Here is a 13,579-nt window from a genome sequence, read left to right as displayed (position 1 = left end):
TTTGAGTCTAATAGCTTCTTAGGCATTTAGAATTCCTCCTTTCATTTACATCTGCTGCAAAAAAGCAGCATTCACTCTGAGTTCATACAAATGTATTATTTGGGGGATCTTTAGATCTTCCACGTGGAAGAAGTTATTAGTGTACATCCATTTTCACTAACCTTTGCTGCTGCTTTAATGAAGATTATTCACTTTATTTGGCTTGCCTATTTGGTCTCTTGAGAGATTAAGTGGGCGCTCAGTACTGTGAGTGAACAAACTGTCCTTGCAGATCCCTCTGAAAGACTTTGGGCTGTGCTGCGGTGATTTAGCAGCTCCACAACTTCACCCCTCGCTCTGCTCCCCGAGTCCTTGGGGATTCATCACAAAGAGCCCGGCCTGTGCGACAAGGGACTAGTACTTACAAAACGAATACAAACACTTGCCAAAGAATGAAATGTATTCCTTTTTAGACCAGAAGAGGAAATGGTATTTCTAGCTGAGAATTATTAAATGAACCAGAGTTTCTGCTTATGGCTCATTTTTCACTCTCCTGTGTTTTCTTCCATTTCCCACACGCTTGTTTCAAATTCTCTCCATCTCTAGATGGAAAAAGATGTTTGTGTGTGTATATATCCATATAAGAAAAAGGCCAACTTAGTTCAGTGGTTTGACTTTAAAACCTCCAAGTATTGCAAGTGCTTGACATGAGATTTCTTTCTCAATGACATTTCTTTTAATGTGGAAATTGCAGGGGTTTTGTCTGAAAACCCCTTTGAGCGCATTCTGAGAGTTGATTCCCAATGTAGACCCAACTGCGCTCAGGATTTTTCAGCAAAATTCCCATTGTCTGATTAGTGACTGAGCTCTGGGCCTGTTTTCTCTCAGCAGGTCGTCTCATTATTGCTGGAGCAGTGGCTTCTCACAAGGTTATTCTTTGGAATTCTAGAGAATTTGCGATTTAAGACACAGAGCCTGTTCCAGTCATTTCGGTGGGATGTGAAATAATCTCTACATGCAGCAAGATGCTTGCTTTGGAATTACTAGATAAATATCTGCAATGCATATGATATATTTCTGAATAATATTGGAATATTGGAATACAAAAATACACTTATCTCTATATTGCGCGGTTTATTTGGAAAGTTAATTTATTTGCATGCTTATCACAAAGTTGACCTGTCTGGTTGAGCTCGCTGTAATTTGAGGGTTTGATAAGTGCCTACTTCTCATTGCAGTTGCACAGTACCCTTTTGAAGACCATAACCCACCACAACTAGAGCTTATCAAACCCTTTTGTGAAGATCTTGACCAATGGCTGAGTGAAGACGACAATCACGTTGCAGCAATCCACTGTAAAGCTGGAAAGGGACGAACTGGTGTAATGATATGTGCATATTTGTTGCATCGAGGCAAGTTTTTAAAGGCTCAAGAAGCCCTAGATTTCTACGGGGAAGTAAGGACCAGAGACAAGAAGGTGAGCTATTTTCTGTTCTTGTATCTTTATGCTTTTCCCCTTGTGCTCATTGAATAGTCAAGCCCGTTAAGAAATACTTTTCATCAGTTGTTATATCTGGTTTGATTTTGCTTTGACATGAGTGCAGCTGCGAAAAAGCTTTCCTAAGGAGCAGTAGCAATTAGTCACAACACTAAACCAGTCTGTTCTTTCCATCTCCTGTTCAAGAAGATCTGGACAGTTGCTTTCAAATAGCCCTTTGAATAGCATTCTGCTGTGTGTTGCAGCAAATGGGCAGTTGATGACCTTTCTCCTTCAGCGTTTTCAGCCCAAATAAGAGGATTATTCTAGCTCGTTTTGCCTGAATGGGTGAGTGGTTCATCTCCTCAGGTTCTCTTCTGTGGTGGTGTGTGGAGTTGTTACAGTTGAATATCCCTACTGGAAGGATTTGTTGGATAGCCCTTTTCACTGAAAGGCTGGCTGCCCTGGAGCCTCCTTCATGGGATGCTGCCATTTATTGTACTTTCTTGTACTTCTCCTAAGGAGAAATGGGAGGATTTCATTTCAGAGAAATGATGCTCATGGCTGCACGAGCTTTCTGTTACCTCCTTTTCAGTGGTACAGGCAGACTTAGCACTAACAGTGCGTCATGCCTCATTAATGGGAATTTAACCTCCCTATTTGAAATCCTCTCTAGATAATAAGGTGTAATATTTGCATAAAGTATTAATTTCACAGTGCGTACACCTCTAATAAGTGGAGCTTTGTGTTTGAAGGCTCTTGAGAGCAGAAGTGTCACGTGAGGAATTTTCCAATTTGGCTGTTAATTCACTGGAAGGAGCAAATAACTTAGTTTACCCTATTTACAAGGTGAAGCTGTTATTCCCTGTACTGCTGAGAATATAGTTGTGGTGTAATACTCGAGTGGAGACAGCACGAAGCTTTCCTATCAAAACTTTGTGGCAAGAGTGTAGGATAGCAGATAGGAATGAGCTGTGTGATGAACAAACAGCGTAGATTCCTCCTGCTGATAGCGATTATCTAGAGACCTGGATAAAATATCCTGAAAATGGCAAAAATTCACAAATATATGGTGAATGTGGCGTACCCCAGTTTGCCTTTTGTAAAAAGAGGGGTGTACTTCTGCGTGTTCCCGTGTTGAGGGTAAGGTCAGTGGGGTGTTCAGCAGTGGTACCTCTGGCATGTTTGAGGTAAGGCAGCGCTTAATAAACAGGAATAGCAGAGTCTTGTTTAGCTTCACTGTAAATATTGTCTGTAACCAGCAACTTTGGTTTAGTTTTGATGTCTTTACTGGGAGACTTGATTTTTTTCCAGCTCTACTTCAGTGTGGTTATCTTGATGCGGACAGCGGGCAGCATCTGATTCATAGAATTCTTAAAACAGTGTTTATAAACAGGTATTCAGTGCAGGTCCTGGGAGCTTTCTCTTCCCTTGTGGCCTGTATGTCAGTGTTGTATGTCAAGTGCTGCGCCCTGATTTGGTGCTTCAGCACACCTTTATGTAACTGACTTCCTGAACTCAAAGTAAATGAGGCATCACAAGAGTTGTTTGCACCTAGGGGCAAAAAAACGCCTTTTGTTGTGGTTTGGTTTTTTTGTGCAACTAATATGCATGATGAAGAAAAACTGGCTTTATTAAGTACCAAATTTTCCTCATTTAAGGCAAGCACAAGGTGCGCATGTATATAGCTGCTCAGAACAGTATAGCTGAAGTCGCCATTGCCATTAAGGTACATGGCAGAGTGATTCTCTAGAGGGTTTAGTCGGCGCTGGCAGGAAGTACGAGTCTAATTGCAAGAGGAAATATGACTAATTGGTCAAGAGAACAACCGAACAACCTCGAGTACTTGTGTAGCAAGCTTTTCCCAAGTGCCTGCTGAGGGAAGAAGCTTCACAGAGGTGTTTGCGACATCAAGTGAGAGTTGCTGTAGATGAGGCTGTGACAGTTCCTCGATAGTCTGTTCATGTGGTGTTGTCCTGGGAAAGGTGGTGGAGAATAAGAAAAGAAGAAGAAAACCTGTTGTGTGTGTTGGTTGGGTTTTTTCTTCTGTATAAGCTGACTCTTTTGGCTTCTGAAACTCATTATAGTGGGGGGGGAACCTATTCAGAAGAAGGTAATGGTTAACATTAGAAAGTCAGAAGAAAAGAAGAGCTCGATGGTTGTGTCTATCAGTCACCACCACTGTAGTAGAACATGGTTGGTTTCTCTCTTCTCTTTGAATCAAGGGAGACAAACTTCTCTGAAATTGATGAAGAACTGTAATTGTCCAGCTCATTTTCAGAGCTGAGGGAGAAATCAACCCCAAAAAAAGTCTTCTAAAACAGCTGCTGCTTCTGCTGTTTGATCTAGTTAGCTTATCAGCTGTTTTTTCCTTAAGATGAACACTGAAATACTACTATGAAGGTGAAGACTGACAGCTTACAGCTCGAGAAGGTCTTTATTTATTCCCACTTTTACCCTGAAGGTTTTAGGGTGAGGATTAGTCTTGGAAGGAAGAGTAAACTCAACAGGTTGATATCAGCTGGGAGCAACATTCCAGTGCTTGAGCTCAAGACAATCCATTCAGGAGCATTATTGGAGCATCATACTGACTGCTGCATTTTTAGGAGCAGCTCCTAACAGTGGTGTAACTGGACATGGAAAGCAGTGCTTTTGTGCGAGGAAGTCTCAGGATGGCTCTTTGAGCTGGGTAGAAACCATCTGTCTGATGTGTCAGAGCTGAGCGGTTGTGATGCCTTTTTGTTCGCTGTACTCAGGCGACAGCCTCTGCTAAACCTAAACTCATGCCATAAGCCTAGTCTGAGGCTGCAGCTTTGGCTTTGCTGTTACAGCAGAGCATGCTACTGAAGTGAATGTGGGAATATTACTTCCAAAAATGCCTGTTCTTCATAATACTACCTGTGCTACATCGAGAGGAGAACCAGAAGCAGCACCTGATGTTTTTTGTGATGTCTGCACAGCTTGGCAGGGCCCTGTGAAACTATGACATAGGGACTAAAGAGGCTTCTTTAATGTCCTTTTAAAAAATGATGGTGATTGATGGGAAATGTCAGCCTCTTGAGGAGATAATCACAGGATCATGAAATGTCAGGGATTGAAGGGACCTGGAAAGCTCATCCAGTGCAATCCCCCCATGGAGCAGGAACACCCAGATGAGGTTACACAGGAAGGTGTCCAGGCGGGTTGGAATGTCTGCAGAGAAGGAGACTCCACAACCTCCCTGGGCAGCCTGGGCCAGGCTCTGACACCCTCACCAGGAACAAGTTTCTTCTCAAATTCAAGTGGAACCTTTTGTGTTCCAGTTTGTACCCATTGCCCCTTGTCCTACCATTGATTGTTACTGAGAAGAGCCTGGCTCCATCCTCCTGACACTCCCCCTTTCCATATTGATCCCCATGAATGAGTGACCCCTCAGTGTCCTCTTGTCCAGCTCCAGAGCCCCAGCTCCCTCAGCCTTTCCTCACATGGGAGATGCTCCACTCCCTTCAGCATCTTGGTGGCTGCGCTGGACTCTCTGCAGCAGTTCCCTGTCCTGCTGGAACTGAGGGGCCACAACTGGACACAAGATTCCAGGTGTGGTCTCCCCAGGGCAGAGCAGAGGGGCAGGAGAACCTCTCTGACCTACTGACCACCCCCTTCTAACCCACCCCAGGTCCCATTGGCTTCCTGGCCACAAGGGCCAGTGCTGGCTCATGGTCACCCTGCTGTCCCCAGGACCCCCAGGTCCCTTTCCCCTACGCTGCTCTCTAATAGGTCATTCCCCAACTTATACTGGAACCTGGGGTTGTTCCTGCCCAGATTCAAGACTCTACACTTGCCCTTGTTCTATTTCATTGAATTTTTCCCCACCCAGCTCTCCAGCCTGTCCAGGTCTCTGATGGCAGCACAGCTTCCAGTGTCATCAGCAAACTTGCTGACAGTCACTCTGTTCCCAGCTTCTCTGTTCTTTATTCTTCTTGAGTAAAAGTGGGGATTGATCGCACCTCTTGGAATATCAGCTCATTATAAAAGTGTTCTCCATGGGGCCAAACCTTCACAACACGGACAATCTCTGAGCGGAGGAGGTTGTGTTTTCCTTATGGCTTTCTTGTGCTTGGCAAAGTGCTGATGAGATTTTCTCGGTCATGAGGCTCAGATCCCAGGGAAGCAAATGGTAAAACACCCTCAAGAAGTGGGTCTAATAACCGCTGAGATGTCTTCTGAGGTTAAAGTGTTGTCAGTCTGTGCTACTGAAGAAGGTTGTACAAGTGCTGTAGGGAAAAGTCTTTTCTGCCATTTAGAAACAGCTGCAGTGGTAAGGAAACAATTTTGTTTTTAAATAGAGTCGGGAAGTGATAGGTGCTTACTAAATTAAAAGTACCCTAGCTGCTCATAGCTTATGGCTCTTGTAAGGTGAAGCAGGTATTAAAAGGAACAGTTTGTAGAAATACTGTGTTCTACGGTTTCTTGACCAAAATGCTCATAGACTCATATGAAAACCCGTTGTTATCTCCAGCGTATTGCAGTTTCACATTTAGTTTTAATATGAAAGTTGACTTACTGACACAGTTGCGAGTGTGTAGTATGGCTTGTTAGAAGCCATGTAATGCATTTTCTAGGGAATGAAATTATTTTCCATCTTTATCCCTTTTGCTTGAAAATATAAGAGCTTTAAAGCTATTCCTTTGGTACTGTATTCTCAAAGCAAGTGATAGCTGAATTACAACCCTGAAGTAAAGTCCTTCATTTAAGTTTGGGCTATTGAGCCTGTGTTAATGAAACTTTCCACTTTTGTGAAAACCTTTTGCAGTAGAAGGCAGCACCAGTCTGGAGCAAAGTGTTAATAGCAGACAGAGTTAGAACCTTCAGACTTCAGCTGCTGTCAAAATGTAATTCCTGTATCGGTGCTTAAAAACTTGCTTAAAAGTAGCATGAAATGATGGCCTTCAGGGTCTCTGTATGGAAAAATTGGCATTCTTTGCCTTGTTACTTGAGGTGGGTGTTTAAAGGAACTGGAACACCAGTGCCCTGCTCATTGGGTTCTGGGAACTGCTTGGTAATTAATCACTTAGTGTTAGATACTGTGTGCAAACAGCTTTCTCTGGAAAGCTGCGCAGGATGAGTCCAGGGGACATGGGTATGTGTCTCAGGAAGGGGACGTGTACAGAGGCTGCCTTTGGGAATGGTTTGGAGCTGGGTTATGTCTTTATGTCCGTAGGGTGCTCAGGGTGGTGCAGGATGAAGGAGTTGTGGAGGGTGGTGTGGAGTTCCTGCACAGAGGCGTATGGGGCTGGGTTTCTGTGCCGCGCAGAACATGGTGCAGCTCTGCTCTCGGGTGCTTTACTCGGTGTTTCCATCTCCCGCATAGCTGCTGCAGATATACATTCCGCATAAAGCGCGGTGGTTTATTCCAGGTGCTTTAGCTACCTGTTCATTGGTGCTTTATTTGCAGGAGCTCTGCGAGCGATGCTAACAAACGATAGCTTTAACCTTTCTTTTCCCTGTGTTTAGGGAGTGACAATTCCCAGTCAGAGGCGCTACGTGTATTACTATAGCTATCTGTTAAAGAACCACCTGGATTACAGACCAGTGGCACTGCTGTTTCACAAGATGATGTTTGAAACAATTCCCATGTTCAGCGGTGGAACTTGCAGTAAGTACCCGACACCCCGGTATCCTCCGTTAGTTCTCACCGGGAAACGCGGTGACCCGTGAACTCGGTTTGGTTATGTGACACATAGAGGAGATTTGACATTTCCAAACCTGCTGGGCTAGTGCAGTCTGTCTGCTATTATAATATTATATATTTAAAATATAATTAATACATTAGAATAGCATCCTCCCAGGTGTAATTAAGTTGAGGCTTGTGAAGGACTCGTACGGTTGTGTCACTACAGTTTTAAAATGGGAAGGATGTAATAGTTTGAAGGTTAGCGATGCCGTATAAATATATTTGGATATTCCTTTTGTAAAAAGTCTTTTTTAATATAGCAACTCTTAAGGAAATATGAATTGCTGAAAAACACATGCTTAATGGTGTATTGGCTTCAAATGCAGCAACATCATTCTTCCCATGATGTTTTCTTTAAAACAATAAGTTCAATGGGTTAAATACCTTATTAACACTGGAATAAACTTTTCTTTATGCAGAGCTTGTGAAGTATTAATAAACCTGTAAATGATTAATCTGGTTTGCTGTTACACAACGTGTTAGTGAGGAGCAGCAGATTGCTCGCAACTTTGGAGCATAAATACGAATTCACGTCTGTCCTTCTGGGCAGTAACTGCTTAGGGTTGCCTGTTCGTTTTCTTGTTAGTGGAAAAAGGCTTCGCAATGGCTTTGCTATGGGACTTAGTGCAATATGTTACTAATTCCAGTGCCTCCTGTGGCTTCGATTAAAATTGCACGATTAATACTGTTGTAAGGCAGCACCTGAACACGTATCGTGCGCAAGAAGCAATCGAGCAACTTGTCAGGCTCGCTGTATTTACAGGAGGACGAGCCGCTGCCAAAAAACCTTTGCCTCCAGGGTAGAGGTGCGGAGGTTGCAGATTTCTGCAATTACCACTTATTTAATGTTTTGGATAAACTGTGCTAGACTTGCGAAATCCAGCTACAAGTACAAATCGCTCGCATGAGCAGGAGGTTGTTGGACTATTTTCACAGTAGGATGTTAGGCTAAATGAAAGATTTGGGAAGCACCTGAGAAGGCAGAGTAACTATCAGCTTCAATTGTGTAGTGCAATATTTTACATTTCTGTGGAGTTTTCAGTGATATTTCTTTTTCAGGATGTGAAACCAGTGGTTATGTTATTTCTTTACTCACGTTATCTACTGTGACAGTAGCAATTTTACCAGCACATGATAACTTTAGATCTGACTTTGTTGTTGTCTTCCTTCTGTTCTAAAGTCACTGAGCAGGGTTGTGCCTCTTGGGCCCTAACCCTAACCTGACCCTGACCATAACCCTGACATATGTTTAACCATAACCCTAAACCTCACCATAACCGTAAGCTAAGCCTAACCCTAACGCTAAGTCTAACCCTAAACCAACCCTAATCCTAACCCTAACCGTAATCCTACCCCTAACCATAACCCTGACCCTGACCATAACCCTAACCTGACCCTGACCATAACCCTAACCTGACCCTGACCATAACCCTAACATATGTTTAACCATAACCCTAAACCTCACCATAACTGTAACCTAAGCCTAACCCTAACGCTAAGTCTAACCCTAAACCAAACCTAATCCTAACCCTAGCCCTAACCATAACCCTAACCCTAACCTGACCCTGACCATAATGCTGACCATAACCCTGACATATGTTTAACCGTAACCCTAAACCTCACCATAACTGTAACCTAAGCCTAACCCTAACGCTAAGTCTAACCCTAATCCTAACCCTAAGCGTAATCCTAACCCTAGCCCTAACCCTAACCATAACCCTAACCTGACCCTGATCATAATGCTAACCATAATCCTAACATATCTTTAACCATAACCCTAAACCTCACCATAACCGTAACCTAAGCCTAACCCTAACGCTAAGTCTAACCCTAAACCAACCCTAATCCTAACCCTAACCGTAATCCTAACCCTAACCTGACCCTGACCATAACGCTGACCATGACCCTAACATATGTTTAACCGTAACCCTAAACCTCACCATAACCGTAAGCTAAGCCTAACCCTAACGCTAAGTCTAACCCTAAGCGTAATCCTAACCCTAGCCCTAACCCTAACCATAACCCTAACCTGACCCTGATCATAATGCTGACCATAATCCTAACATATCTTTAACCATAACCCTAAACCTCACCATAACTGTAAGCTAAGCCTAACCCTAACGCTAAGTCTAACCCTAAACCAACCCTAATCCTAACCCTAACCGTAATCCTAACCCTAACCATAACCCTAACCTGACCCTGACCATAACGCTGACCATGACCCTAACATATGTTTAACCGTAACCCTAAACCTCACCATAACCGTAACCTAAGCCTAACCCTAACGCTAAGTCTAACCCTAAACCAACCCTAATCCTAACCCTAACCGTAATCCTAACCCTAACCCATGGCGTTCATGGCTCTGAGGGATATCAGCACCGTGTTTTTTGGTGGTGGTGATTTACAGGACAGACTCACGGTCTGTGTAGTCTGGCGGTGCTGGTCGGTTTGTGCATTAATGTTAAATTTTGTCTTTGTTTTAATGTGTATAACAGTTCTGTTTGTGTGAGAGTAGAAACCAGGAACTGACATGACCGCCCACTCTGCAATGGAAAGAGATGAGAGAATAAAACTCCCCAGTGACATCCGTATAATATAGAGATGCAATATGCAAGGAAAAGTCAAGTTGTCTCTTCGTATAGTCATTGCTGTTTCTTTTTAATATAATAAGAAATTTTCTAGGAACCTTATGGTAGCTTGAGAGTATTCCTACAAAGGACAGAAACCTGTTAGGTTGTTTCAAGTAACATCTTATAAAGTTTGCCCTATGGTGCTTAACTCTTAATAGGTGTTTATTTAACTTTCAAAATCTCGTCTCCCATAACTGATTTTAATACTAATATTGTACTTTTTGACACGCGAAGGCATTTCTTCTCAAGTGACGCTTTGTTTTGCCATGCAGATCCTCAGTTTGTGGTGTACCAGCTAAAGGTAAAGATATTCACCTCCCCTTCAGGACCCTCAAGACGTGAAGACAAGTATATGTACTTTGAATTCCCTCAACCTTTGCCGGTATGCGGTGATATCAAAGTGGAATTCTTCCACAAACAGAACAAGATGTTGAAAAAGGTTGGTTTTCTCTCACTTTTCTGCAAAATGTTGTCCTGATATAGGGCTGCGGTGTCGCTTATTCTCCAGTGATGTGTAATCACAGTGTTTAATTCTTTGATGGCTAATTTTCCCAAGGAGAGAATCGACCGCAAAATGCGAGCTGGATATTTTGAGAGTACGTGAGATGATGTACAAAGGTTGGGTAAAAATGACACTGGATACGTGTTGCAGTCGTTTGGGTAGTAGTGAGTAATCTAATTGAGGAAGAAACATTCTCATTCTAAACATAGACTTGCATACTGAGCAAGTTAACTCCAGCTGTTTTCTTCGCTAGATTTTCCTAAGCTTTGGGCAGGCACAGCAGATCCTGTCTGTGTGCTGTTGGCTGATTTTGACCCATCTGTCCAATTCGGTTGAATTTCCAAGATAATCAAGTTCCTACGCACTTTGTAGAAGTATCTCTGCAATCTCTTCGGCCATCTTTCTCTTCCATGAGCCCTTTAGAGAATACATTCAGAACTGAGAATTTAATCAGTGTCTCAGTTGTAAATAAAATTGATCTAGAACTTATTTTGATGCCAAAGTCAGCAAGTTCTTAAAAGATAAATCCCTAATCTCGCAGTTTCAGTAGTTCTGGTGCTTGTGGAGCTAGTTTGCATCTACCAAAGTGAAAGGTGAGGATGAGACCATGTTCATTAAAGGCTTCCTTTGTATTTACTACTTAAAATTCTTTATGAGGAGTTGTTCACTATTTAATGGATGTTTGAAACTCCAGAGCATTCATTGAGCGAGTCCTGTTTACAGGCAAAGCATAAAAATAAGACAATACCAGAGTGGCTTGGGAGGCAAATGTAAGTGATAAGAGTCTTGTAGCTACACGCAGGTTGTACCTATGTGTGTAAATACCCGTGCATGCTATTTTGTGGGCTTGTTCAGTTACAAGGTATTGTTAACTAGTTTAATGTTGTAATTTCACTAGCTGGAAGTGTTGTATTCTGGTTTTTGCTGTGTGCTGATGTATGCAAACATTTTCAAACGGTTTATTAATTGGGATGTTTTTCTCTTCTGCCTGTTTAATGAGGTGTTTTGAGTTGGTCAGCGCAGCTATATGCAATGCAGAGTACAACGGAGTGTTTTAGGGGTCGAAATTCTAGTTTAAGTCAACATTGCAGTTTTAAATATCAATAATTTTAATGCACAGGAACTAGTTCTGAGAATGGACTTTTAAAGGAGCACCCAGATAGGTGCTGTGGGCAGGGAGGAGATGGAACAGAACCCAGACATTTGAGACAAGGTTCTGTTTTATCCTGTCTCTAAATCTGTTGTTTCTTTACCATCTTTCATAATAGATGGGTTGTGAATGGACGTTGTAGGAAGCATTTTGCTCAAATGCTGCATCTGGACTCTATAGCACCAGGAACAAACTCCTGTTTTATCTCTCTAGAGAGCACTGAGATCCAGCACCACCATAAACTGGAGCTCCTCATCATATACCATTTATGTAGCATAAATTTGGTCTTCAGGAATGCATAGAATTGTCTGCAGAAACGCAAAGAGCGTGTTACTGTGCTCTGAAAGCCCTTCTTTCCACGCCTACAAGCTTTTTCTGAGAGATAATCAACTGTCCCTTCACCAGACGAAAGTATTTTGTGGAGAAACCACCTTGATAATCTGCCTTAAAGATCTGTTGAATCTATTGTCTAATTGCCCCAACCTTGGGTAGGAATGGAGGCCGAAATAAAAGAAGTATATGGTGTAATATGGTTCTGGTGAGACCACTTTGGTTAGCCCTAAGTGCAGACACCAACTGAGAGCGGGTCCGTGGATCCTCTCAGGTGTCAGTATGTTAATCTGTTTTATAAAACTGGTGCCAATGTCTTAATGTTGAGAATTAGTGAACTATTCCATCTGTGATACGTGCTTTGGCACCAGAGGAGACCCTTCCACATGGTCCTTTGACAACTTGCTACGTAAAGTGACTAAGATGGAGCTATTTGTGGCAGAAAACCCACCTGGGCACAGAGTTGAACACGTTTCCCTGTACAACTGTTTCACATTGTGCCTGTTCCTTTTCTGGATAAACTGGCTGTACACAGTTCTTTCTCAAAATCCCAAAGGAGAGGGCCTTCCACTGCGGAGTCTTGTCACATTTTGGAGGTGGTCACCAATCTGTGCTGATCACCTAATTAACGAGGAACAGCATAATTAGGACTAACAGGGCCTTACCTTTCAGAGGTTCTGGTTTATTCACGTGTGTTATGAAAGCTGGAATGAACGGGTCTGTTGCCTGGTTCTTGCTCTTCCAACGTTTTTTTTTTAGCAGATTTGTAGGTAGCCGCTAAAGAAGTTTTCTTGCACACACTTAAAGGCATCACCCATCTACCAATCTGCATTTTAACACGAATAACCTTAATTAAGAAGCGTAATTCTCAATCTGTTCTAAGCCTCAGGCTGGAGAATGGTTCTGTGTCATCTCCGGAGATAAAGAAACCTTCTGTGTTCTTCTGCTGGATCTGGTTTGCTGCTTGGTCCCACCAATCTCAGCTGAAGGGCTCTGTATTCACTCACCTGTGCTTGCTGTTGAGTTTCTTAATCCTCCGCAGAACATCTGTGTTATCTGCAGAGCTCCCTAGTGTGCAGGTTCTCCTCGACTTTGGTCCAGCTCTCCTCGGATAAAATCATTGTGCATGAACCAAATCAAGCTTGAATGACCAAGTGACTTTAAGCACCATCGCTGCAGCATCAATGTGAAATTTGAAGCAGTCTAGTATCATTTTTACTTATTTTTCTGGATGGTAAAGCTTAATTTAAACAAGTTCAGTGGCTAGCAAGAGCTGAGCTCAGCCAAAGGGTTAGTGGTGCTTGGGAGATGCTCTAAGAGGGTGACTGCTCTAAAAAAGTTACCCTGTTTCAGCTCTTCCATATTTTGTACAACCTGGCATCACTTATTAAGTCCCCAAGTTTTGGTCTTTTCTTGTCTAATAAAGTTTGGGTGGTTTTTTTAATTCTTGGACCATTTTTCCTTTCAAGAATGAAATTCCTGCTCATATGAGAACAAAATGGCTTGAGTGCAGTTATTATGTCCACATTTCTGATGGGTAGAAGATCGTGATTTTAGGGGGTTATTGAGCATGCTTTTTTGTTTCTCTGGTTTGTATCTGGGCTATTTCTCCATCTCAGACTGCTGCTGTGGTCTAAGTTTGTTTCCTTGTATCTGTGTGAAGCCTCTTTCTTCCAGTTATTGATGTTGACACGAGGATCTTAAAGTACTTCAGATTATCCTTATATCACTTGGTTCAATGAGAGTCTGTTCAAAAATAATACAGAAGATCTCGTAATCCTCCTGCCTGCAGAGCCTGGGG

At 42.6% G+C, this 13,579-nt stretch overlaps 1 protein-coding gene across 2 annotated transcripts in view; it reads left to right on the top strand.

Moving 5' to 3' along the window:
- Positions 1–13,579, top strand: part of PTEN (phosphatase and tensin homolog) — a 48,071-nt gene that overhangs the window by 25,540 nt on the left and 8,952 nt on the right. The window contains exons 5-8 of one of the 2 annotated variants that reach the window (XM_080348290.1): positions 1,218–1,456; positions 6,947–7,088; positions 10,069–10,235; positions 12,662–13,048. In XM_080348290.1, coding sequence (XP_080204416.1) covers positions 1,218–1,456; positions 6,947–7,088; positions 10,069–10,235; positions 12,662–12,850 — 737 coding nt within the window. In that variant the 3' untranslated portion in view covers positions 12,851–13,048. Of the gene's footprint in view, positions 1–1,217; positions 1,457–6,946; positions 7,089–10,068; positions 10,236–12,661; positions 13,049–13,579 lie in introns of those variants that run through there. The other variant, XM_080348289.1, reaches the window with a different exon arrangement.

This window comes from Nesoenas mayeri, assembly GCF_963082525.1.
Source record: "Nesoenas mayeri genome assembly, chromosome: 7".
In the NCBI taxonomy this organism is placed as follows: domain Eukaryota; kingdom Metazoa; phylum Chordata; class Aves; order Columbiformes; family Columbidae; genus Nesoenas; species Nesoenas mayeri.
Note: the sequence above shows the minus strand (reverse complement) of the source record. Positions and strands in the feature narration are given on the sequence as shown.